This window comes from Leguminivora glycinivorella, chromosome 2 (assembly GCF_023078275.1).
Source record: "Leguminivora glycinivorella isolate SPB_JAAS2020 chromosome 2, LegGlyc_1.1, whole genome shotgun sequence".
NCBI lineage: Eukaryota > Metazoa > Arthropoda > Insecta > Lepidoptera > Tortricidae > Leguminivora > Leguminivora glycinivorella.
This window is the reverse complement of record NC_062972.1, coordinates 2,117,340-2,143,243: the sequence shown is the minus strand read 5'-3', so window position 1 is coordinate 2,143,243 and position 25,904 is coordinate 2,117,340. Positions and strand designations below refer to the sequence as shown.

General features: G+C 38.1%; 1 protein-coding gene and 1 non-coding gene across 3 annotated transcripts; both read left to right on the top strand.

Moving 5' to 3' along the window:
* Positions 1–1,797: 1,797 nt before the first annotated feature.
* Positions 1,798–25,361, top strand: LOC125241483 (putative transporter svop-1). Of its 2 annotated transcripts, none has more exons than XM_048150008.1 (12): positions 1,798–2,301; positions 10,547–10,647; positions 11,925–12,086; positions 13,405–13,567; positions 13,935–14,056; positions 14,696–14,922; positions 17,759–17,928; positions 18,370–18,478; positions 19,271–19,458; positions 20,554–20,652; positions 23,772–23,899; positions 24,928–25,361. In XM_048150008.1, exons 2-12 carry the CDS (start codon positions 10,557–10,559, stop codon positions 25,005–25,007), a joined length of 1,539 nt encoding a protein of 512 aa, XP_048005965.1. In that variant the 5' UTR covers positions 1,798–2,301; positions 10,547–10,556; the 3' UTR covers positions 25,008–25,361. The 2 variants fall into 2 exon arrangements, with proteins under 2 accessions (XP_048005965.1, XP_048005957.1); XM_048150000.1 differs by lacking the exon at positions 1,798–2,301 and adding an exon at positions 9,824–10,008.
* On the top strand, positions 22,369–22,441 carry Trnav-aac. Its single transcript has one exon. It is a non-coding gene; the product is annotated as a tRNA-Val (tRNA).
* Positions 25,362–25,904: the final 543 nt, after the last annotated feature.

Here is a 25,904-nt window from a genome sequence, read left to right as displayed (position 1 = left end):
GCTAGGTCCAAATAGCTGGGGCTTGTTTGGGCGTAAAGTTGTAGATCGTCGGCGTATAAGTGGTGTGAGCATTTAATACGATCAGTTATTAAATTAATAAAAATTGAGAAAAGAAGAGGAGACAGAATACCGCCCTGTGGAACGCCAGAAGAAAGCTCGCACCAATCAGATATAGATCTATCAGCTCGAACTGCCTGCCGCCGATTCTGCAGGTAAGATGAGAACCATTCAGCCACTGATGACGTGATGTTCAGGTGTTTCAAGGTAGCTAGTAATAGCTCGTGATTAACGGCGTTAAACGCATTAGAAAAGTCTACCAGGACAAGCACAGTCAACTAAGTAGACTCCATACCCTGCCTCACATCTTCGATAACCTTTAGCAATGCAGTAGTTGTACTGTGTCCACAACGAAAACCTGATTGTACTGGTGAAAGAAGTTGGTTGTCTGATATGTGTGCACAGTTTTTTATGTACGATTGCTTCCAGAACCTTGGATAAAAACGGAAGTATGGAGATTGGGCGAAAGTCTTTTGGTGCTGTAGGATTTGAGACTTTCGGCAAAGGTATTACATATGCACTACGCCACATGCTTGGAAAAACACCAGAATGTATAGACAAGTTAATAATATGCGTCACAACGGGTAGGATGCATTCCAAAATGTGGAGAATCATCATTCTGCTGATTTGGTCATTAGTCAAGTATGAAAAAGATATCCAAAAAAAAGGTTATTTTCATAATATTTTTACTTCAGAGTGGTGTCAATATAACTTTTAAGACCTACGACTAAAAGTGTGTGTAAAATGTATATGTATTATTTATGTGTAAGTGTTAAAAATTACCTTCCTTGTATATTATCTCTCGGTAAAGAGTAAAAAGTTGGTTACCCTTGCTAAGATTGTAATAATACATCAAGAATCAAGATCAGCCACGTGATAATGTTTATAAAAAAATAAAAATAAAAATCATTTATTGCAGACCAATGATCCATAGGATATTAGTAACAATTTAAACTTACAAACTATGTTAGCAGATACATAATATATAGCGTACTCCTCACATATACAAATGAGTTGCTTTAACGAGTCACTTGACGGACCCAGCAACACCATGTCGTCAGCATAACTGATGTTGTTAAAACATGTTTTATTTATATGACATCCGACATGTGTTTTACTGAGCCCCTCAATCAACTCATTAACATACCTACGTTGTTTATGTTTAGGCGTTTTTTATTAGCTTCTAACGTCTATCATTGGATAGACTGCCTGAAAATTCACTAATGATTATAGTCGGAGTGACCAAAAACTTTCAGACCGGCCCGCGTGCGTATATTTATTACCTTGAATAGATAACCGTCATCTAATTTCACAAGACGCTTAAAATAGTGTTAACATATCTATGTATACTCGAGTTAAATAATAATAAGTATGTGTCTCATAGCTTTTTACATAATTTTCCAATAAACCTCCAAGAGTATGAAAATAGAGGTTGATTAATTGGTTGCCATTGCCATTTACCGTATATTTCCTTAGTTTTATTTATTTTTTACAACCAAACTAGTATTTTATTTACTTAATAAATCATGGCTGGCACTAATTAATTATTCACTATGTTACCGTATATTTGGAATTTAAATCAATCAACGAGAGAAATAGATGCACACGGAACTGCTCCAACCGGTCAGTTTACTTAACAGACACGTAATTTAATCAAAATCTTATACAAACGAACTAAATATTTTAGCTGACCGACACGTGAAAATAGCTGTGTATTTGTATTTTAATTTTTTGGCTATTTTTTTCGTAAATTTTAGATAAATTTTAGTCTGTTTAAAACTACTTGTGAACGAGATAAACACGAAATTGAGTTTTTTAGTAGAAGGTTTAGTTCCGTTTCCAGTGGACGATTTTTTTCGTAAAAGTGTAAAAGTGAATTTTAAGTTTTTTTTGTGTAAAAGTGAATTTGTGCTATATATATTCTACAGAATATGGGACTTTGTTTACTCCAATTGATGAGAAATAACGATAACCTAGATAAAAATTTCCCCTACAAACTTGTCGAATTTTAACTAAGTGAAAATAACAGTGATTTGAAGACGACTGTACTTTATCTTGTAACCTGTTGATCGAGATTTCAACATTATTTGTTTAGTTTTAGTTAATAATCTTATCTCTATTATTCTATTTGTGTTTGTGTCAGAGAAAATCAATGCTTAAAACATATTGGCATTTCAGTGAAAGTTGTTTAACATAAATATTTTGGACCGTTGAAGCGAAAAGGCGAAAAACGTCGATATGCAAGTAAGTGAATTGTATTAACACTTGAATGCCGCTGGAGGCTGTGCGAACTGCAGGAAATGCTCAAAATTTCCCAAAATTTCAGGAAATTTTATAAGAAATTTCTTGTTCAAGTATCCACTTCGAGGGTTCGAGTTCTTTCCATGTGTTAAAACTCGCTTCTATAGGAGGTCCGTGGAACAATAGGCTACTTGACCCTTTTTTAAAGTCTGCCTTATATGATTAAGCACTGTCCAATTAACCGAAATAAAATATTACCATAATTATTTCATTGTGACTTAAAAACAGCAAAATATATTTTTTCCCCTCACTAGCTCGGAAACACGTGTTTTGTCCTTCAATACCAGCGGGTAAAAACGCATTTTATCCACTAGTGGATAAAGTAATTTGACCTTGAATATAGTATTTTTTTTTGCTTTAAAATTGATAAAAGTGAGTGAATCTAGTGATGACGATGATTTACCACCTGTGGAACTACTGGCAGCAGTGATAAACGCGTTTTTTGCGTTGTACTTTCCTCGCTATAGTGAGGGGAAAAGTTTTGTGTTACACTCGGGTGCAAATGTATTTTACTTCTCGTGTGTTAAAAAACTGCAAGTTCAGGATTCTATTCTCGAACCACTCGCTTCGCTCGTGGTTCAAATATAGAATCCTTTCACTTGCTCGTTTTTCAATTCCACACTCGGCGTTAAAATACAACTTTGCACCCTTGTATAACAAATAACTATTAGTATAATTTTACATAATCAGGCGAAAACAACACAGGTCATGTTAATCTATAGATTATCTGTGCATCAGCACGGGAAGCATGGTCGCCCGATAGACGATAAAAATATCAGGCCGTCCCTATCGCACTTACAAATAGTGCGATAGGGACGGCCTGCTATTTTATCACTTATCACGCGACCATAATTGCCTGCCAGGTCATTATTTATTTATTTATTTGAAAACATATTTCAATTACATTACAGATAAATCCAATGCCTCATGAAACCATTCATCATTCATCATTTATTATATTCGAAAACAACATTTTCTGACTTTTTAAGTATGAAGGCATAAAGTTCAATATGTCAGTGATTGTTTTGACTGGCAGTAAGGTTCGAATTCGATGACGTGACTTCATCGCTGACAGCGTTTTCGGTGGGCAAAATAAATAAAAAGTTACACACATTGTTAATCGAAAACACGTAATCAAAATACACTTTTTATACCCAAAATCTATATTGTTTTTTTTTTTTTTTAATGTCAAATACTACAAAAGACAATCATTTAGGTACTGTGCCAAATTCGATATGAGTCTAGTAGCCTATAGGCAGGTACTTTGAATTACTGAATTGTTACTTATTGATATTAATTACAAATCGTCACTACTTTTAAAAAATCTCGTATCTCACGTTCCTCAAAGTTAAAACGCAGTAAGTCTATATGCATTCCATACATACAATTTTCTTTTCATTGACAGACGAAGATACAAGTTTTTTTAAAAGTAGTGATGAAATACATGTTTACCAATCTGTGTCTGTCAAAAGAGTGTCTGAGAGAAGTCTCAGGATATACACAGACAATCTGGCCCCGTAGCCGAATGGCATTTCTCTGACGCGAAACGAAAGCGAAACGCCGCTGGCTCTGTCGCGCCAATACGCAAGCGCAATAGAGATAGATATCTACTAGCGTTTTGTTTCGTGAGCGTTTGTGCCATTCGGCTACGCACCCTGAGCTTCTAAATTTAAAACTTCTAAAAGTCAAGCTGTCCGCAGAACCGATCGGGTTAGGAACACCGAACTGCGCTCCAAAACTGGTATTGTAGATGTGGGTGTCTGCAAGGCTCAAGTGGGATTGGGCAGGACATGTCAGCCGAATGCATCCAGATCGGTGGGCCAAATTGGCTACCGACTGGACACCACCGATTAGCCTGGGCAGAGGTAGGCCAAATAAAAGATGGCGGGATGACCTCGACGCAATTTGCAGCGACTGGCCGGAGCAGGCGGCAAATCGTGATGGGTGGCGGAAGAAAGGGGAAGCCTTTGCCCAGCAGTGGGACACAATTATAGGGGAAAAAACAGTCAAGCATGAGTCGATTGCATACTCAACCTTCACAATAACACTCGCGTAGTGTCGTCCCTTTTTCTCACACATATTGATTTAAAAGGCATCACACTACAATGTTGCCACTTTTAATTAATTTTTACTCTTCTTGGTCAGACTGTGTTGATTGGTGTGCTGAATCGCATGGAACTTCAAGAGGTCGCATTGTAACTAAAATCTCATGCGAACCCGCTAAGTCTCATTAGATCCCTTATAGTCATACTTGTTATGGAGAATTTTTGGCCAAAAGCTGCACTTTTGGATGGAAGCAAGCCGCTTTGCATGGTGATAGTAGACATCATAATAAACGATTTTTTCCGAGGATATCGAAATTTCATCCCTTAGGAAGCCGAGCGTAGCGAGGTGTTTTATGAAAATTAAAAAAATCTATATTTTTATTGTATCGTCCGATTTTGACAAAACGTATCTCAAATGAAAGGTATTGAGTTGTATAGTTTAAAAAAAAATACAAAGAAAAAAAATTTGAAAGAAACGCAATACCTTAAGAATACCTTACCAACATAAAGCAATACCTTTCAAATGAATCATGTTTTGTCAAAATCGGACGACGTACAAAAAAATGAGATTTTTTTTTCGGTTTTCGTAACCGACCTCGCTACGCTCGTCGTTCTAAGGGATGAAATTATAATATCCTCGAAATTTTTAATTTTATTTTGATGTGTACTGTTACTATGTATTTTTCTGTGTCAGAAAAACATATTATTTCTGACTTTCTGGCAAAGGAATTTCAAAGTGGCCATATAAAGCGATCTTTCCCAACTTTGGCAACTTGTATCTTAAAAAATGCTCATCTGATTTCGATGCGGTCTTCAGTTTTCAACTAAAAATTTATCTGTCTTCGATTTAAAAAAACTCGTATATCGACATTGTACATTTTGTCTGTCATTCTTTGAAGTTATTCAGTGCGAGACGTAAATTTACTTTTTTTATTTTTTTCTTACTTTTCTTTCAAATTTTTTTTCTTTGTATTTTTTTTTAAATTACGCAAATCAATACCATTCATTTGAGATACGTTTTGTCAAAATCGGACGATACAATAAAAAGATAGAATTTTTTTAATTTTCATAAAACACCTCGCTAAGTCGCTACACTCGGCTTCCTAAGGGATGAAATTTCGATATCCTCGGAAAAAATCGTTTACTATGATGTTTACTATCACCATGCAAAGCGGCTTGCTTCCATCCAAAAGTGCAGCTTTTTTTTCATAACTAGTATGACTATTAATATATATTTCGATTTCGTTTGATTTTGTTACGTTTGGTTTTCATAATTATGAATTTGTTTAGATACGCTGTTTGCAAAACGTCCCGCGTGGCGATGTTCCCATGCAAAATTGCATGGGAACATCGCCAAGTCTTGTAACTAGTAACTCTTTAAAATTTAAATATTGAAAAACCCTCGACATACTGGACCGATTTCCATCAATCATGACTAAGAACACTCCCGACTCCCGACTAATTCAGATCACAAAAAAAACTAAATCTAAATCGGTTCATCCGTTCAGGAGCTACGATGGCACAGACAGACACACACACAGACATACAGACAGATAGACAGACAGACACGTCAAACTTATAACACCTCGTCGTTTGTCGTATATTGTATTTTATTGCAATTTTGCCCGCTTCACACTACTATTGTTGTTGTTGTTATATTTATGCGTATCCTTACTGCGGCGTTATCATTTGTTACTTTGTTATTTAGTGTGTGTGGTCATGTCCAGCAATGGGTGAGCAACATTATTATTACGACAATATTGAATAAATATTCATTACTAGCTTTTGCCCGCGGCTTCGCTTCACGTTAGAAAGAGACAAATAGTAGCCTATGTCACTCTCCATCCCTTCAACTATCTCCACTTAAAAAATCACGATAATTCGTCGCTCCGTTTCACAAGAGTGCAAAGAAATTTCATACAAATTTTAACTTGATGTTTTAAGCAGACTGGTAGAATTTATCTTTAAAATGTTAATAGTCAGTATTTTGTTCATATCAGTATGGCGAAAAATATTTTGTGTCACTCGGTGGCAAAGTTTGTTCAAAATCATCGTCCCTTGAAACCCTCGCAACGCTCAAGATTCCACTTTTTGAACCACTCGGTATCAATATTGGCACGTGCGGTTAAACAACAGCTTTGCCCTCTTGACAAATAACTATTTTTAAATACCATATTTCAAAAAAAAGTGACAAGTGACACACTTTTTAGGGAATTCTAGAACTAAACCCCAGATACGTGAATTTTTTTAATCCCCACACCTAACAGGCTTCAGGTATCTATTACAGGTGGTCAGCTGGTGAGACTAGTATGAAAACACTCTTTTGTTTCGTGAGCGTTTGTGCAATCGGCTACGCACGCTGGTGGTCAGCTGGTGAACGGTTTTCTTGCCAGTGATACGAAATGTGTAACGAAGAAAAACTAATAACACTCAGAGCTCAGGGTAATGTAGCTTTTTTGACCTTTAATAGGTATTCATATGGTTTGACATCTTTTTATAAGTCTATCACATCGATGTATTGTAATTGGTCACAAAGAACACACGCACCGACACCGCTGTATTTTCCGATTCTCGCGTTTTCGGCCGCCTCTGCAGCAGCCCTCACAAAAGTTCTGTGGAGATGTGAAGGGGCTAGTCACTAGCCCGCTAGTGTGTCTACGCAAGTTGCATCCCACACCAGCAACCTGCCCATACTCCACAGAACCAAAGACATCCCTCTCTTGCCATCACTTCTACGTATATCAATGCCGGTTGGCTTCTATAGACCAGGCACATTGACTGATGCAAGAGACCGACGGATGATGATTTTAAGGGCGGCATGCCCGGAGAAGCGACCCGCGCTTCTCTGGCAGGAGAGACTATGGTGGCCTAGCTGCTGCTCTATATCTACAGCCTGCAGCGATGGGGAGCACAAACCGGTATACCCACACGAGGGCAAACCTACAACCGGAGCGTGTTGGGTTCTAAAAAGGTTTATAGCTTATAGGGGAAGGATGTGCGTGAAGCCACTGCCAGGAGTCTAGTTTTCTCCACAGCATCGTTATAGTCGAGAAGGAGGGGGGGATTTTCACCTTGAGTCGTCCCAATTCCTTTGTGACTCAGGATGTTCAAGGATGCCTAGTTTGGGCGAAGTATATCTACCATACCTACGAGACCCAACGAACTATGTGCCGTTGATATAAATGCTGACAAAGCTACCCCGGACATGCCGGATAAGCTACCACGGATGCTCAAACCACTGTTCGTAATGGGAAGTGCCCCTCGACACTATGAGCGGTCACTGAACTTGTTTAGGACTCTCTCCGAATCATTTTTAGGGTTCCGTAGCCAAAATGGCAAAAACGGAACCCTTATAGTTTCGTCATGTCCGTCTGTCCGTCTGTCCGTCTGTCCGTCTGTCCGTCTGTCACAGCCGATTTACTCGGAAACTATAAGTACTACAGTGATGAAATTTGATGGGAATATGTGTTGTATGAACCGCTACAAAATTATGACACTAAATAGTAAAAAGAATTGGGGGTGGGGCCCCCATACATGTAACTGAGGGATGAAAATTTTTTTTCGATGTACATACCCGTGTGGGGTATCAATGGAAAGGTCTTTTAAAATGATATAAAGTTTTCTAAAAACATTTTTCTTAAAGTGAACGGTTTTTGAGATATCAGCTCTCAAAGTCGTAAAAAGTATGTCCCCCCCCTCTATTTTTATAACTACGGGGTATAAAATTCTAAAAAAAATAGAGGTGATGCATGCTAATTAACTCTTTCAACGATTTTTGGTTTGATCAAAGTATCTCTTATAGTTTTTGAGATAGGTTGATTTAACTGTAATTTTTATTTGCTGCTACGGAACCCTTTGTGCGCGAGCCCGACTCGCACTTGGCCGGTTTTTAATCAATCCATCTACTCGCGCTGATCGATCGTGATTGTTCCTTGGTATACGTACGTTAGTTTTGGAATGAAAAGAAAAAATGTATATAATAATAGATAGTGCATTGCGGACTTATTTCGTGTAAACGGTGTGAGTGATCCTAGCATTTTGATATAGAATTTTGAATATAAGAACCTACTCGGGAAAACTTCTTTCAAATATTGGGGACCCTAGGCTAAGTGTTTGTCTCCAAATTTGAAGCCACTTACAGGTTAAAAAACACGATTAAAATATCATTATTTTACCTTTCTTCTATATTTTTTTTTGTTCATCGCCTTTAAATAAATATTTGTGTACAAAGAACGAGAACTTAGTGTCATTTATAAGTGATTGTCTTTTGAGAGTTTTAATATTTGTTGCCAAGTGGTTGAACTTTGTTTTTTTTTTCATTTGGTACGTGGTAACAGGTAAAGGATAAACTTTTAATAAACACTGAATTGGCTTAAACAATCTAGACATCCTACTGACCTACTTACCTTAGACCTTAGACCTTATTTGTTTTATCACATCTTCTAAACTACATGTTGTATATTATATAGACAAGGAATTTATCCAACTACAACTATTATATAAAGTATTACACAAATCTTACTAATTAGTGTCAACGGCCGATATATTAGAAATTACATAATGCCACTGGAAAGTAAAATAATTAATGTTAAATTAAGCAAGTCTAAAAGGTCATAAGTCAGAATTAAATACATTTGTATTTACGCATTTTAGAATTACTACTAAAGAGGGAAGGGGAGGCCCGCCGCCCCGATCCCGGGTGGAAATACAAACAGTCGTATTTTTTTCTATATGTTATATGCATAAATTAAAAAAAACCTATATGTTATATGCATAAATATTGACAGTATTATTATTTAAACAATTTTATAAATATACTTTAATCATACCTACTGCCCCTATGTTTGCATTATTTGATTAATGTATAAAACGGGTGAGATTTTTTTTTACATAGGTTTTTTATAAACCTAAGTAACGCAAAATTTTATAAGTATTGCTCTCATAACATAATAATTAGTTTTTTTTTCACTCAGTCACATCATAGCCGCAAACGCTGTATAGGGTTCGAAACGTAGTCGGGGTGATTTGTAAATTAGCGCAGTATAATCGGTTTCCATAGGTTTATGAAATAGTAATTAAGTATTGCGCTAACCAAAGACAATAATATTTTGATATTCGAAAGAAATCAAACATATCGACATGTCGCAGGTTTGAGTAGAATACATGTTTAAAAATATTTTCCGTATCGTCAAAATCGAGAGATGAAAACAAGGACTACGTTTATAGGGACAATATATCGCCCCTATCCTCTTAACATAATATCAAACAAATCATAAGCACCTCGTTACCGACTTGTTTACTTCTCTCCGTAATAAATATAGGAATGCTATCTCGCAGTCTCTGACATAACTAAGAGTTTACTACAAACAGAGCGTTTCTATTGTTTTTATTTTACAAGTTTCGATTGTTTTCATTTATACGTCTAGATTGTTTTCGTTTTACTACTTTCAATTGTTTTTAACAAACTTCTATGCTCAGAAGGAGATTCTGTACTGTGTTCTGTTTGGTTGTGTGTTTTTTTTTCAAACTACTTTTTTAATTTTTGTTATTTGACAATGCTTGAGAGAAAAACAATAGCGTATTTGAGGATGGGGTTCACGGAAAGGTATTTAACTAATGATTTAAAATGTGTCATAAGTATTATGTTTAAATGTTATCGTCTATTTTGATTGGAGAATTTGAATAAGTACCTGGAGTCCTGGATTCCTTCAAGATTTTAGTGCTTAATCCATTTTTGTTAATTAAATTTTTGGCTACTACCTGCTACTACTAATATGATTCTAATAAATTAATTGATCATAATACTTACTTAACATTAATCGTTTGTTAATGAACTAGCAAAGTTTGATTCAAATATGCATTTGCATTCACAATTACATGTGATTCATTGCTCTATTCGAGTTACAATGCACGTGGGTAATATATTATTAGGTAGGTAATATATAATAGTGCTAATATATTGTGAAACCAAGTGATCTTTAAACACAATAATTGTAATATGTCTAAACGGAAATTCCGTCTTATAGTAATAAAACGTGACAAAATGTGCAGAATCCTCAGATTTATTCTTGTTTTCATAAAACATACTACTTACGATATCTTTTATTGTATTTTATGAGAGTTCATAGTGAACATTGTTGCAGTGAAGTGAAGATGAAGAAATCAGTGCTGCTAAATAAATTGACGCCCCCGAAAGAGAAAAGCAAGATGGAAGTGAGTTTGGAAGAAGCCCTGGATTTGGCAGGTAAGAGTAATATGAGTAGGTACAATCAAGTGTTAAAATATAAAATACATCCTATAGCATAGTCCGGTGTAATAAGAGCGTAGTATCATATTTATGAGATGATTTTTTGACAAGTAGGTACATTCCCCAAAGCCCTTGCCTGTAGGCTACGGCAGGCCAGTGATACATCAGTGATGACGTGGATAACACCTCAATCCCAGAGCGCTCTCACGGGTTTAGTGGGTACGGCCATTTCCCCCTTCCGCCAGGAGAAGGGAAAGCAACGGAACGGAGAGTCCCACACTGTATGCGCAATCTACCATGATTAAAATGTGTTTCGTTTATTTTAATCTTCTGACTACCAGAATTCAAGTCTAAACTCATTGGGTCACTTGGGGCTGGGGAGCATACTACTCTGCGGGCGTAGCGCACTAGTTAGATAAACTTTATCACATCCCTTTGCTTTTTGCGTCCCTGTCGCACTTAGAAATAATGCAAAAACGCCGGCGTATCGTTTATCACGCGAATGCGACCATCTGTTTATAACAAGCGCCTATTTTATCACGCATTCTTGTCCAAGAATAAATACAATGTGTACAATTGTTAATAGATTCCATCAGGCGCTACTCTCCAACATGTGTGTCTGTTTGTTTGTTCTTCTTTCACGGCGAAACGGAGCTACGAATTAAAGTGATTTTTTAAGTCGAGATAGTTGAAGGGATGGAGAGTGACATAGGTTCCTTTTCGTCCCTTTCTAACCCCCCATTTCTGGGAACTTCCCAGAAATGGGGGGTGGAAGTTTGTATTTGTATCGCGAGTGTAATAACAAAATATGATTTTACTGATAAGGATGGGACAGCGTCACGGCATGAGGTGTAGTCAATGATACACACGAGTAGTAGGTAAAGCGTAAAGTAATGAATTCCAATCAATCCAATCAATGCCATTTATTGTATAAAGGTGAGCCTATATATACATGTTTGGGTTGTCGCTGACCAAGCAATATGCGTTATGTCGCAGTAAACCATAACACGGAAAGTGGCTAATAAAATATAAATAAATATAAATATTATATAGGACATTCTTACACAAATTGACTGAGGCCCACGGTAAGCTCAGGAAGACTTGTGTTGTGGGTACTCAGACAACGATATATATAATATATAAATACTTATAGGTATACATAGAAGACATCCATGACTCAGGAACAAATAAATGCCCTTACCGGGATTCGAATCCGGGACCGCGCCATATGCCATTACAAAGCCGCTTTAAATCTATTTTCTTTATGTTGTCAGGTGCCGGTAAATACCAAGTGTTCCACTGCGCCCTGATGCTGACAACACTGTCGACGGCCGTTCTGGAGATGATTGGGAATGCCTTCATCCTGCCTGCTGCTGCTTGTGACCTGGAGTTGCCTGACACGCTAAAGGGGATACTTATTTCCATGCCTAACATAGGTAATTAATTTAATTAATTTAATAACCTTATTAAACAATCTTGAAAGAAGGTTTCTCGGCACATTTTTCTGTATGAATGTGTTTGTTCACGGTTTTCACCTTAAGGTTGATTCTTGAGGTAGGTTAAGATGTAAGTACCTGTTATTTTTTAAAGTTGCGCGTACAAATTTAACGCTGGTTTTAGTGTCGCGCGGACCGTCCGCGCGGACCGTCCACGCGGACGGTCCGCGCGACCAATTTGTATGAAGTTGATGTTGTCGTCCGCGCAATTCTAAAACGCTTCCTGAAGTTAAGGGTGCTTTCAAGAAAAACGTCAAAATAATGTAAAATTGATAGTTTTAGTCGGTGAAATACTACACTTTCCGTTATCTAATAGATAAATTTAATTAAAGTTTCAATTAGAGCATCTTATTATCTTGACTGGATTTTTGAAAACTAACTCACTAAATTAATTATGATTTTTTCTCTGATGCACGTTTAGGAAAACCCGCGTATAGCGCTGAATTAGTCGATCTTATTTGTAAAATTTGGACAATTTTGAATACTGAAAGTGGTAAATTTATAATCCGTATATCCTGTACTTCAATCTTCTCAGACTACATTTTTGTTATAAGGATTTGAAAAAGAGTAAACGAGGCTAAGACGATTTCAATTTTTTTTTCAGAAATTACCTAAAATTAAGTAAGTGACAATTTCTTTGAAAATCTACATCACATCGAAGTTATTTTGGTACTAAATTAATCTGCAACGTTTACTAAAACTACTCTTATGCCTTCGTGATTATATATTTCTTTTATCTATTTTTGGCAATTTTTTGAAAACGAGCCTTCACCGTCACTCAATTATTACCACTTCTGAACATTTTCTCATTTATTGTTAGACCAAGTAGAAAAAAATCCTATAATATGTTATATATTTGTAAACTACTCGCAAAGCCCTTTAATTTGATACCAGACACGGTATGATTAAGCACTCGCTTGCGATTTCACTATTTTTCACATGAAAGCCCTCTTAACACATATTAGTCTGGTTCGGATCAGTCCGCGCAGTCCGCGTGACACTAAAACCAGCCTAAGCGAAACATAGGCAGTTTCATGTGCTCTGCTTACCCTTTCTAGGAATAGAGGCGTGAATTTATGTATACATGTATGAACCAATATTAGGCATTGTCACACTCACATATCACTGAGATGAAGAAGCAGCTAATTCAAACAAAGTGGTCCTTCTAACCGGATATGAACCAGTGGGCAGTGACCTATGGATGTGAAAACTGACACATGATAATAAAATAAAATATATTGTTTTTTTTACATTTCAGGTGTGATCCTAACAGCTCCGTTCTGGGGCCGCGCGGCCGACCACTTCGGCCGCAAGCCTGTGCTGCAGGTTTCGGCTGCGGCTTCGGGCGCCATCAGCTTTGCGGCTGCCTTCATGCCGAGTTTAGTCACGTTCGCGCTCTGCAAGTTCGCTGCGTCGCTGTTGTAAGTAACATCTACCATTTACTAAGGTGTTGACGACTGTAGAGATACCTACACTGTAGATGATAGGGTAAACGCAGAGTAGGCTGACGGCCGAGCTCCGCGTAATAGAGCCGAAGACCCGGAGCGTCCCTGAGAGGCGCACCGGCGGACCGGGAAGTTGGAGCTAAAACACCACCCAATACCATCACCTTCTATCGCCAGGGCGGCATAAGGAGCCATTTTGGCCGAAAACCTGCTGCTGAAGTGCGAAAGAGAAGCCGTCACGTCTTCAAATTGTGCCGTCGGTTCTAAAATAAACTTTGCTTGATCTGTCACTTGGTTATTCCGTTTTAAAATATAATTAAATCAACCTTATATTTATTTCCAGTCTAGCCTGTCCATCCTCTCTCGGCTGGGCATACGCCAGTGAGCTGGTGCCTCAACGTCGCAGAGACCTCGCACTCCTCATCATCAACGGTTGCCTCACAACCTCATCTACGCTCAGTCCACGTGAGTTGATCATTTATTACCAATTACCAAGTACCTATATTAGTATAACAGTCTAGCCTGCCTGCGTTGAGCACTTGAACAGTCTATGTGAGTTCATATTTATTGTCTAGTCCTCCAAATCTCTAGGCAGTACATCGCAGATTCGCAGAGACATCGGATTCTGAAACTTTATAATAGCGTGCACAGCTCTGCTGCATTTTCCAACTTTAGATAATGCCTTAATTATTATTTACCCAGCACACAGCAACTAGTTGTAAACATTGGTATTACTTATTTATAGTGAATTACATTATGTCTATATTGCGGGTTACATCATATCCGTCTGCAGTTGATAAATTAATACGTACACAAATATACTATCTGAGACAAATTTTATATCGTCTACTAATAAAAGTTACGGACTATCTTGTAAACATTACACAAATTTGTAGTTTCCAATACATTGGTGACCTTTGGACATACTATTTGACTAATATGGCTCGGCAATCCAAAGTGGAACTTGGTCTCCAAAACGAGAGCTCGCCACTTATCCGGATCCTGCGCATCTTCCTGCCAATATTGGCTTGTAGCTGACTTTGGAAATACAATTCCAAAAACCCTCAATGTTTTTCATTTTATTTCATGCCGTTTTTATTTCAGTGCTAGCCTGGGGCATCCTTCCTCTGAACCTGACCGGCACAAACATTCGACCCTGGCGCCTCCTCACAGCTGCCTACGCGTTCCCCTTAGTTCTGGTGGCTTTATGGCTGACCGTGGCCAAGGAAAGCCCGAAGTTCCTGATGACTAAGGGCCGCCAACAGCAAGCTTTGGACGTGCTCAGCCATGTTTACTCCGTGAATACTGGGGCGCCACCTGATATGTACCCGGTAAGAGTACACTTTGATGTCTTAAGAGGCCGTCACGATGGGTAAAAATTCAGTATCTGTCAAATTACCCCATTTACACACACTAACGCATGTCACACTCACCAACATACTTTTCGCACACTACCGCAATTTACTGGAAGAGGTCAGTGACCTAAGTGAGAGGAACTTAAGACAGGTCTATAGTTTCACTGAAGATCAGTTGTAACGTTAAAATCCCATCAAAACCAAAAAAGGGAAATATGAGCCAAGTTCAATATTATATATGCCTTGGTTGTTGGCGTCAACGACAAAAGCAGTGAGATCTAAACGGGTGCCAAGTTCAATGGCAGTCCTCAAAATGTTTTATGACAATTGATGACATAAAATATCATTTCTTATAACTTTTATAATAGAATAGAATATAATATAATTAATTTATTCGTTAACACACACACAAAATAAACGTTACAAATAATAAGACATAAACAAGAAGGAGATCCAACGAAATGGTCTAATCTTCCGATCAGACCATCCGGTGAAACAATCACGACAGGCACATAATATGTATGTCACAAATATCAATAAAAGAGCCAAATTTAAGACGTTTATGTGAAATAGTTTTTGTTGTGGGGACGCCCATAGAGGCTCCAAATAGTTCGTGTAATATTATACACACGATGTTGTCTGCCAGTTCGGTTACTTGAACTTGGCTTGACACGCTGCCGCGTGTTTAGATTGCGGACAGTGTCAATTTAGTGTTACCATCTCACACGAATTGACTTCGATTATTTTTCAAAATAAATTTGTGCAAACACCATATAAAATCAAAACAACTCTGGTGTAAAAAACAGTGCTTCGTTTATTCTAATTATAAATGGTTAAACCCTTTTCCGAATGAATTAAAATAATTCACTGTTCCTGATCGGTTTAGCCATTATAACATCCGTTATAAATGCACTGAGACAAAGGTTGAGGTTATGTATGAACAGAGGTTGACAGTCAGTTTACATGTAAAATTGTTACCATATATAGAATTCTTCATTAAAATAATAATTTTCAAAATTTAGTTAAAGTTGTCTGAATCTAAGGTTACGTGCCCCGTGTGCAAACACCATTTAAAAATTATATTGAACGTAAGAAGGTAAGTCATACAGAACAATTTAGTGATAAGATAATATATTATTACAATTAATAATTTCGCCATTTACGTAAATAATCGTTTATAGAATATAATTATAATGATTAGTTCTGTTAGTTTTTTCATACGCCACACTGAATGTCTCTTGGCGAAAGAGAATGTTACACACACTGACACACTAAATAATGTGACCAGTATAATAAAAATAAAGTCCAACGAGTTAAAATTAATTTTAAAACTCTTTCATTTTAATAAAGTTTAGAAGACAAAAAATACCTATATTTCTTATCATTGTATTAAAGTTACATATATTTTTTTATTTCTCAACAATAATAAGTAGTAAACAACACAAAAAAAACGATTTTAAACTGAGACTCTTTTAGACGTGACGATATTTATTTACCTTATTACTTTTGAATACATTCATAGCACTGGCAATCTTTTTGTATCCGTATATGATTTCCAGTGTCAAAAACAAATGTCATTGGAGCAAATTTGGCGACACGTCCGCTCCGAACGAGCCCGATCGGGCGTCTGACTCAATAGAATCTGTTCGCAGTTTTGACGTTTGTATGGAAAATTTACGAAAGTTTATATTCAACATTGATTTTATTCGTTCTCTTTGTAAGGAAAAATATGAAAAGGTAATAATTCTGTAGTCCAGTTATCTAGCTTATAAAATAACATTATTTTAAAACTAAAACACGGTCGTACATATTCAAATTTATGAAGATGCCGACAGGGGCCGACCGCATTTTAGTTACAACTTTAAGTAAGTATGTATCTAAAATCGGAAGTGTTTCCTGATTTGTATTACACACTATTTTGCATACACATACTTAAAGTTTATAATTATCAAGAAAGCCTTTTGTTTGCCTAAAAGGTTTTCGAAGTAATTGCCATTTTATTCGAAGTATTTTTAGACAAATATTGATGTCGTTTAACTTCCATTTACTGTATTTTAGTAGCATGATAACACACATGTAAACTACTGAATTTTTAGTTTAGGATATAAGTAATGCGACAGCATCAATTTTAGCAGTCTAAAGTATACAAAATTGAGCTCAGCTCACTCAGACGTGAGCACTATTTGCGGGTTTTCTTAAACTAGCGTCAGGAAAAAAATCATAATTAATTCAGGGAGTAACTTTTCCTTGATGTTAACTACTGATTTTGTAGATAAGAATACGCGCTGTTTAAAACAAGTGCTTTTCTTATCAATAAGTATATACTGAAACTAAAACCGGACGTAGAAAACTACCAATTTTACGATTTTCTACTTTTTGATATTGACGGCCTCTTAATCTATTGTTTTTTAAAGTAATCCAAAAGCTACAGTGTTTTCTGAACTTCCAATCGGTATTGAGATCGGATCGGATTGGCTTTTGGTAACATATCCCAAAGTGACTGAGTTCTCTCACCCTCCAACCCAGAGAGGAAATTATAGACGGTCATCCAAATCTTGACTAGGGCTTACCAGCCAATTGTTTTCATAAAACGCGTGCCTTCCTAAACCTTGACGAAGGCGAAGGTTTAATTCCCATAGAATAATTTAATTCCGCGCCATTTTTTGTGTGCCATGATTTGGTTGACCATCTATATTATTGGGATTCTCCCACAATATTCATTCAATAATACGCTCTGGTGTTCGAATCCCACCGCCACCTGCCTACATGTTTTCTCTACTTCTGGCCATTGACGCAACAATTACCAATCCAGGTAACATCAATCAAGAAATCCGGTCAGCGAAGAGACTCGTCCTCAGAAGAAGGTTCCAGCTGTGAGCTTGCACCGAAGCCGAGAAACACCACCGTCTGGGCGTTGCTGCGGCCTCCACATCTCAAGTGGCTAGCACTCACTGGGTTCCTCATGTTTGGCCTCTTCTCACTGTAAGATTCTTTATTTTTGTATCGACTATTTATGCAAAGGACTCACAAGAAGAGTGTATAGCTGCGAGATGGCGCCAAAGCCAAAGAACACCCTCAAGGCCGGCTCTCACTGCCTTCCTCTAATTTGGCCTCTTCTTATTGTAAGGTTCTTTATTTTTGCATAAGCACGGTTATTCATCGGATAGTAAGGGGGACTCAGAGACAGCTAGTAAAGCCATGGGCTTGAAATTCGGAGCAACAAGTTGGTGTCTCACGCGAAACAGTAAATGTTTCCAAATTTAATTTTAAAAGCAGTTTTTAACGTCCACTGATTGAACTCATTCCCAATATTTACGCTCACGTTTCAATGTGCCAATTAGAGTTTCAAATCAAAACGTATCTAATTCTAAAATAATCTTCTTACTCGTTTTAAGTTACTTAGAAAATAAACGTTTACTCCAGGTTGAACGGTCTGTTCCTGTTCGCTCCCGACACCATCAATAAGGTGATGCAAGGCGCTGCCGAAGAAGAAGGTACTCTGTGCCTGCTGATGAACCAGTCTGACAATCAGGTAACCAGCTTTTCCAGCAGTACATCCATACTAATATTATAAATAGGAAAGTGTGTGTGTCTGTTTGTTTGTCCGTCTGTCACGGCAAAACGGAGCGACGAATTGACGTGATATTTTAAGTGGAGATAGTAATTCTGTTGAAGGGATGGAGAGTGACATAGGCTACTTTTTGTCTCTTTCTAACAAACCTCACACTTCCCTAAAATGGAGGGTGGATTGTTGTATGGAGCATTCCGCAATTTTCGAATTTAACGCGAGCGTAGCCGCGGGCAAAAGCTAGTAATTATATATAGCTATCATGTCGTGACCGGCAACGGCGACCCTAGAGCACACTCGTAGGTGCTCGGATATGGCTTTCAAAGCCGAACTTGCTTTTAAAAACTCTGTCGCAGGAGGGGCAGTAAAGTTGTCCAGAATAGGAGTTTGTACAGCAGTACCTACATGAAATAGTAATAAATGTATATTATGGAGACTGCCAAGAGGACAGTACATATGATCATGTCAGTCAGTCCTCTGACGTATTTTTTTTTCCAAAAATGGCTAATGGAATTTCTTACTAGAAATTAATTCCGTTTTAATTAAGAGTAGCTTCCTCAGGTGGTGGGTTCCTCAGTTGGTTGTTCATATTTAAATTAATCTCATATCTAAAACGAACACAGTTCAGCTTCCACAGTTTTCCCCAAACGACTTATTACTTCAATTACTTAGCTAGAAAGTTATCACTCTCTATTATGTTTACGATAAGTGTTACACGGACTCGAAAGTATTTTAACAATTTCTTCTTAATTCCAGACATCATCCTCAACCTGCGTGGACAGCATATCCCAAAACACCTTTATCATAATGGCAGTGACCACCGCCGTGTACGGAGTGGCCGTGATGGCTGTAGGTCTGCTGCCAATATCTAAGAAGAACTTGCTAGTTGGCATGTTCCTGTGTGTAGGCGTCACTTGTATGTTAGCGGGACTGTTGAAAAATAGGTAAGAGTACAACCTGAACTGACTCTTGTCACAGCACTACTTGAGTTTCAAGCCACTGTTCTCAACCTCCACGGCGTTTTCTCGAACTGATATCTCTTCTCATAAAACTGATGACATTACATGATTTAGCTGCGATGGTAGTGAGCCTGCTGCCAGTCCCTACTAAGAAGCTGATCCAATAACATATTAGAAAGACCCCCATTATAGCAATGTCCTCTTTCTGTAAGAGATTTAAGCTACAGTTCTAAAGCTGAACTATTTTTCATCTACATAGGCATTGTACGTGCGTGATACTTAGTTTTACTTGACTGTTTGCAATATCGTTGATACAAATAAAACAAAATGGTCACTATTCGCTACTTAAAAACATTCTCAGCATAATTTGTCGCTTATAACCAGTTTTCTCAACATAGCAACCATGTTGTCGGCCCTTCAGGGCATTGCCCTTAACATTGAAATGAATATGACATCAAGGGTATCTATAACCAACAGGCAATAAAGTCCATTCCATATGAAATTTCACCAAACCTTTTCATCACGTACACTTATACTTCCTAATTGTCCTTCTCTCCCTGGATGGAGAGGGAAAGGTAAAGCCAAACAATGATGGATGGATTATGAGAAAGAGGATATGAGAAAAAACAAATTAGTGATAAGATGACGAAAGAAAGAAAAGAATGGAAATAGAGGACAAGTTTTACCGACCCCACATAAACGTGGGATAAGGGTAGAAGGAAGAAGAGACCTTAGGTACTCCCTAAATTGTTTGTCAGTTACCTGACACCTGTTAATTCCCAATTTTTCCAATAATGGACCTAATAGTGACGACCGGTCTGGCTCAGTCGGTAGTGACCCTGCCTGCTGAGCCGCGGTCCTGGGTTCGAATCCCGCTAAGGGCATTTATTTGTGTGATGAGCACAGATATTTGTTCCGGAGCGTGGATATTTTCTATGTATATAAGTATGTATATATATCTATTTAAGTATGTATATCGTCGCTTAGCACCCATAGTACAAGCTTTCCTTAGATGGTTTGGGGCTAAGTTGATCTGTGTAAGGTACCCCCAATGTATATATAATAAACCTTATTCCACAGGACTGTGGCAGGCGTGTTGATGTCGGCCCTTCAAATCACAGCCCTGGGAATTGGGCCACTAACGGCGTATACAGTTCAACTCTTCCCGACTAGTTTGAGGTAACGAACTGTCAACTGTCTTACCAGGATACTTAGCCAACGTCACAATCGCTTACGATTTGTTCTTTCGTAGCTAGCTGTCCCTATCGCACTTCTGTAGTGGCTCGAAAGAGCTAAACGGGATTTCGATCGCAACGTAGCGTTTCGGTTAGACCGGCATGCAGTTTTAACCCCCGACGCAAAAACGACGGGGTGTTATAAGTCTGACATGTCTGTCTGTCTGTGTGTGTGTCTGTCTGTTGTTAAGAAGTTTAACACTCTTACGGTAGATGTCGCTAAGGGTCCCATTGACCTTAGTGGTGGAAAATTTCGCTGGCTTGGTTGAAGTCTTGGTGGCTTAGTTGGCAGAGCGCTGGAGTATCGATCCAGGGGCCGTGAGTTCAAGTCTCACCCAAGGCAGACATTTTCCACTTTTAAATTTGTTCTAAGCCTAGTGGCATCGATTGCAGACGTTTCTGCTAATCAGAAGTTAAAAATTTAGCATGGTTAGCGCATCGTAACTGGTCACAGAACACCCCACTAGAAGCCAAATGCAAGCGATATTGTTCGAGACGCAAATCACCAATCCTTGCGGGGTGAGGCGGGCGCGAACGATGCTACCATTGGTCGTTTCAAATAATGGCGCGCCTTTACGATTAGCAGTAGGGATGGGAATGGGACATGTCTATTATAGACAATGGTACCGGTACCAGTACTGTGGTGAATTTGTTTTGCAACAAATTATAATATTATAATTAAATTATAATAAGGCCTAGTTACTCTTCGGGTTGGAAGGTCAGATGGCAGTCACTTTCATAAAACTAGTGTCTACGCCAAATCTTGGGAGTAGTTTCCAAAGCGGAACCCAGGCTCCCATGAGCCGTGGCGAATGCCGATGCCGGGATAACGCAAGGAGGATGATGATTGTGATAGCACCTCAATAAAAATCATTCTAGTAACTAATAAGTCTAATAACTAAACTGTGCATTTTTACTTGTTTACGTTTACTAAGTTAAATTACCAACTAAATATTCTAGACTAATCAATGAACTAAATAACACTACAGACTCTATAGATAATTATTCACAATTACAAATCTGCTTTCTTTTATATTTCATAAAATGGTAGCACATGGTACTGATGGTACGAACGGTAGTACGAAGTTCCCGCAACAGACATAAACTAACATGACCCCATGCCTAGTCGTTTACGTGAAAGGGATAGCATATCACATTGTTAACTAGGCAAAAAGGGATGGACGCGCCTCGGCGCCGCTCAGCACAACCATATTGACCAGTATAAATGAACTCCGCGGATAATAAACAATATAATTAATTTGACTTAACTGTGGAATGTTATTCCATCTTTTTTATATGTAGAAGTGTTAGAAGACTTGCCACACCACTTTATGCTGCAAGAGACCATTGTTTGCAACCAAACTTGATTATTTAAGATTTTTTCCCGAGCGGACACGGACACTGTTAGCGGGTCGTATACTTGGGCGCTACTGATCGGTGTCGCACGCGTTCAAACTTTTATAAACCTGATTTGTCGTATGCTTGGTGACCGCGAGTCGCCCTGTAAGGGCCGTCTTGTTGTATTGGTCTGTGTAACTGGTGGATTTTCCAATATGACTTGGAACTCCGGTTGCCGTTTAAGAAGTTTAACACTCTTACGGTAGATGTCGCTACGGGTCCCATTGACCTTAGTGGTGGAAATTTCGCTGGCTTGGTTGAAGTCTTGGTGGCTCAGTTGGCAGAGCGCTGGAGTAACGATCCATATGCCGTGAGTTCAAGTCTCACCCAAGGCAGACATTTTCCACTTTTAAATTTATTCATTTCCTTTTGTACATAAGCGAGGTGTATAATAAAAAAAACCGGCCAAGTGCGAGTCGGACTCGCCCACCGAGGGTTCCGTACAAACTTTCTTTCAAACTACCTAGTAAAAATAATCTCATATTTTCATATAACTCTAATGACTTGACTAGAAGACAAAAGTATAGGCACTGAGTATTATAGTGTATAGCGCCATCTCTCGGTCAATATGCTAACTAATTACCTTTTTGGTACGGAACCCTAAAAAGAACTTATTTATGTAGAACCTCTAGAATCTAGAATACCTACTGGCCTTGGCATTGGCCTGTTCAACTCTTTGCAACCTGTTTGAGGTAAACGACCTTTTGTGAATTTAGTTACGATACAAGCGGGCCGATTTTTGAATCGCACGCGTTTGAATTCAGAAAATTGTCACTGAAAATAATAAGCAAGTCACCGTTTTCAACCGGTATTTTAGTGACAAAATCCCGTAGGTATGCGAGACTCAAAAATCGGCCCGAAGATCGGAAAATACTAAATAGATAACTCGATAACTTGTTGGCATGTTATTTTTGTAATAGTATTTCTAAATATTTTGTATACATACAGGAAACTATAGGTACTTATATTACTGAAAAACTGTCACCTTATATTCATACTTATTCATAAGACTATTTGTTTATACATAAATTAAAACACGACCGAAGGGAGTGTTTTAAATCGACACGAGTTACGAATTGGTCGTGTTTTAATTTATCGCCACTCGTTTGGAACTTCCTCTTTTCCGCACTTGTATCGTAATGTACTATTTCAATGGATAGGTGCATTTTTACAAATTAATTATTTATGACCTTCGTTATTCATCGTACATTATTGTCCTGTCCCCATATGATAACCTCCCTATAGAAAAGATTTGCACAGAGTTATAATTATAATAAACTAAATGTGTACAACTTATTTAAACATTTATCTTTTATGTGCCATAAAAAAAAATGAATATAAAAATATTTAAAATTTTACGCTATCGCTTATCTCTCGGTAAACATGTGCTCAGTTTTAGTTGCTTGGTAACAATTTTTTTTATAATTCTCATTATTTAAGATAACTTAATTGACATAAGTGTGTCTGTGTATGTGTTTTAGTAAAGATCAATATGCCACAATCAAAAACATGTTTGTGTATTTTCAACCCACCTTGTACCAATACAGGGTGGACTCTAAAAACAAAAAGTCTGATCTTCTTAGTTTTAAAAATAATCTTTTTTTAATGTTCTGACATATACCTACCTATATTTTTAATTTTTTAATTTAATTTAATATTTTATAGAGGCACCGCGGTTGGCGCAGTCTTGATGTGCGGACGGCTTGGCTCGGTGATCGGAGCGAGCGCTGCCGGTGCGTTACTTGCCATAGCGTGCGCGGCCACCTTCCACGGGTTCACTGCCTTGCTCTTCCGTAAGTATTGTGTTGACTGCTGACTTTAGAGCGGGCAGTCATGGTGTGCTGAAGCCGTGCTGACTACTTAGCTTCACTGCCTTCCTGTTTCGTAAGTAACAGTAGTGAGTTGAGGGACATAGTGGGGACGCAGTTGAGGGACAAAATTGGCAGTCATGATGACGCCTTGACTCGGTCATCGGAGCGAGCGTTGCCAGTGCGCTGCTCGCCATAGCGTTCGCGGCCACTTTCCACGGGTTCACTGCCTTACTATTGCGTAAGATACAGTAGTGTATTGAGTCAGACAGTGGGCAGCCATGCATGATGTGCTGACGACTAGGCTTCACTGCTTTACTCTTCCGTAGGTATTCTGCTGACAGCACAGCAGTAGTCATAGTATGCTGACGACTCGTCACTGCCTAGCTCTCCCGTAAGTACTGTGCTGACTATAGCACCGCTAAGCTGAGTGCACACAGTGGTCAATCTCTCGAGTCGGTATTACTATTTTACTATGCCATGAATATTGTGTCAACGAATAGTCAGAATGCGCTATAGACTCGGCTTCACTGCCTTGCTCTTATGTAATAATTGTGCTGACTATAGCGATCAGTGACGATGTATTGACGAATCATCACTGCCTACCTCCTCCGTAAGTATACTGTTGACACAGATAAGATAGATAAGATGTTTATTTGTAAAAGTCATGTAAGGACCTAAATACTGCTGACACCCTGTCAGCGGACAAAGTTAATAATTTGTGCTGACTACTTCAATGCCTTGCTCTTCCGTAAGTTATCTCGTGTGTTGAGGCAGTGTCAGTACAGCGGTCAGTCATTAAACTCATGAATGTCATGATATGCTGATGACTCATCACTGCCTTGCTTTTCCGTACGTATTGTGTTGACAGAGCGGGCAGCGAAAATGCGTTTTCACGTGTGTCTACACTTTAAGTCGCGCTAGATGTGAAAGAAAGTAAATTCTTGTAGACCGCCTTGCCGAAACCAACATTTACACATAAAGTCCCTTCATTTGTTATATTTTTATTTCAGTATGTGCAGCTCTAAGCCTCCTCCTGCCAAATGCCGAGAAATCTCCTCCCAGTTCCTCCCAGTCCGAAGCCGAAGGCTGACCATCGCTACATCTAGCGGGTGTTAAAGAAACTTTAGCAGAAAGTGGATATACTATGGCACATCGCCCCAGTCAGTGGCAGCGGCAAATTTTAAAAATGGAGACGCAAAGAGATGGCTCGCACATAGACAGAATATACAGTATTTTCTAAGCTGTTTTTAGAAGCTGAACACCACGAAGCTATAATGTTATTTTGTTAATAATAAAGAAGATATTCAGTGTAGACCGTACATTAAATGCATTATTCATATGTATATCAGATACTGTACATTTAAGACAATTTTGTTGTTAAGTAACACATACTTATCTACGATTAGGTATTGTAGGAATTTCTGGGAAATAACAGATATATATTATGTATGGTCAAAAAGATTTAGTAAAAACGTCACTTCTGTGGACAATATTATAAAAGTTATCGACTCTGGTACATTCGTATCCCGTTTTTCGTATTTGAGTGTCAAGAACTAAAAAAATGTTTTATGGCATTAGAATGTCGTCTAAAAATTAGCACTAAATTTTCTTAACTTTTGTAATGTCCACAGGAGAGATATAACCAATTACCCATACATTGAAATCTGTTTGACCCACTTACTATAGTTAAATCTAGCGTTAAGCTAACACATTCAGGTTTTGTATAATTTTTTATCGTAAAACTGGTACCTACCCACGTTATGGCCTTTGCATTTTTATATTTTTTTGACAACCGGTCCGGCGCAGTCGGTAGTGACCCTGCCTGCTAAGCCGCGGTCCTGGGTTCGAATCCCGGTAAAGGGCATTTATTTGTGTGATGAGCACAGATATTTGTTCCTGAGTCATGGATGTTTTCTATGTATATAAGTATGTATTTATCTATTTAAGTAAGTATATCGTCGCTTAGCACCCATAGTACAAGCTTTGC

Coding starts and splice junctions, on each gene's coding strand:
- LOC125241483 (XM_048150000.1), top strand. CDS start 9,959: ATGCTTGAGAGAAAAACAATAGCGTATTTGAGGATGGGGTTCACGGAA. Junction 17,929..18,369: donor ATGTTTGGCCTCTTCTCACT/GTAAGATTCTTT, acceptor CGTTTACTCCAG/GTTGAACGGTCTGTTCCTGT. Junction 18,479..19,270: donor TGAACCAGTCTGACAATCAG/GTAACCAGCTTT, acceptor TCTTAATTCCAG/ACATCATCCTCAACCTGCGT.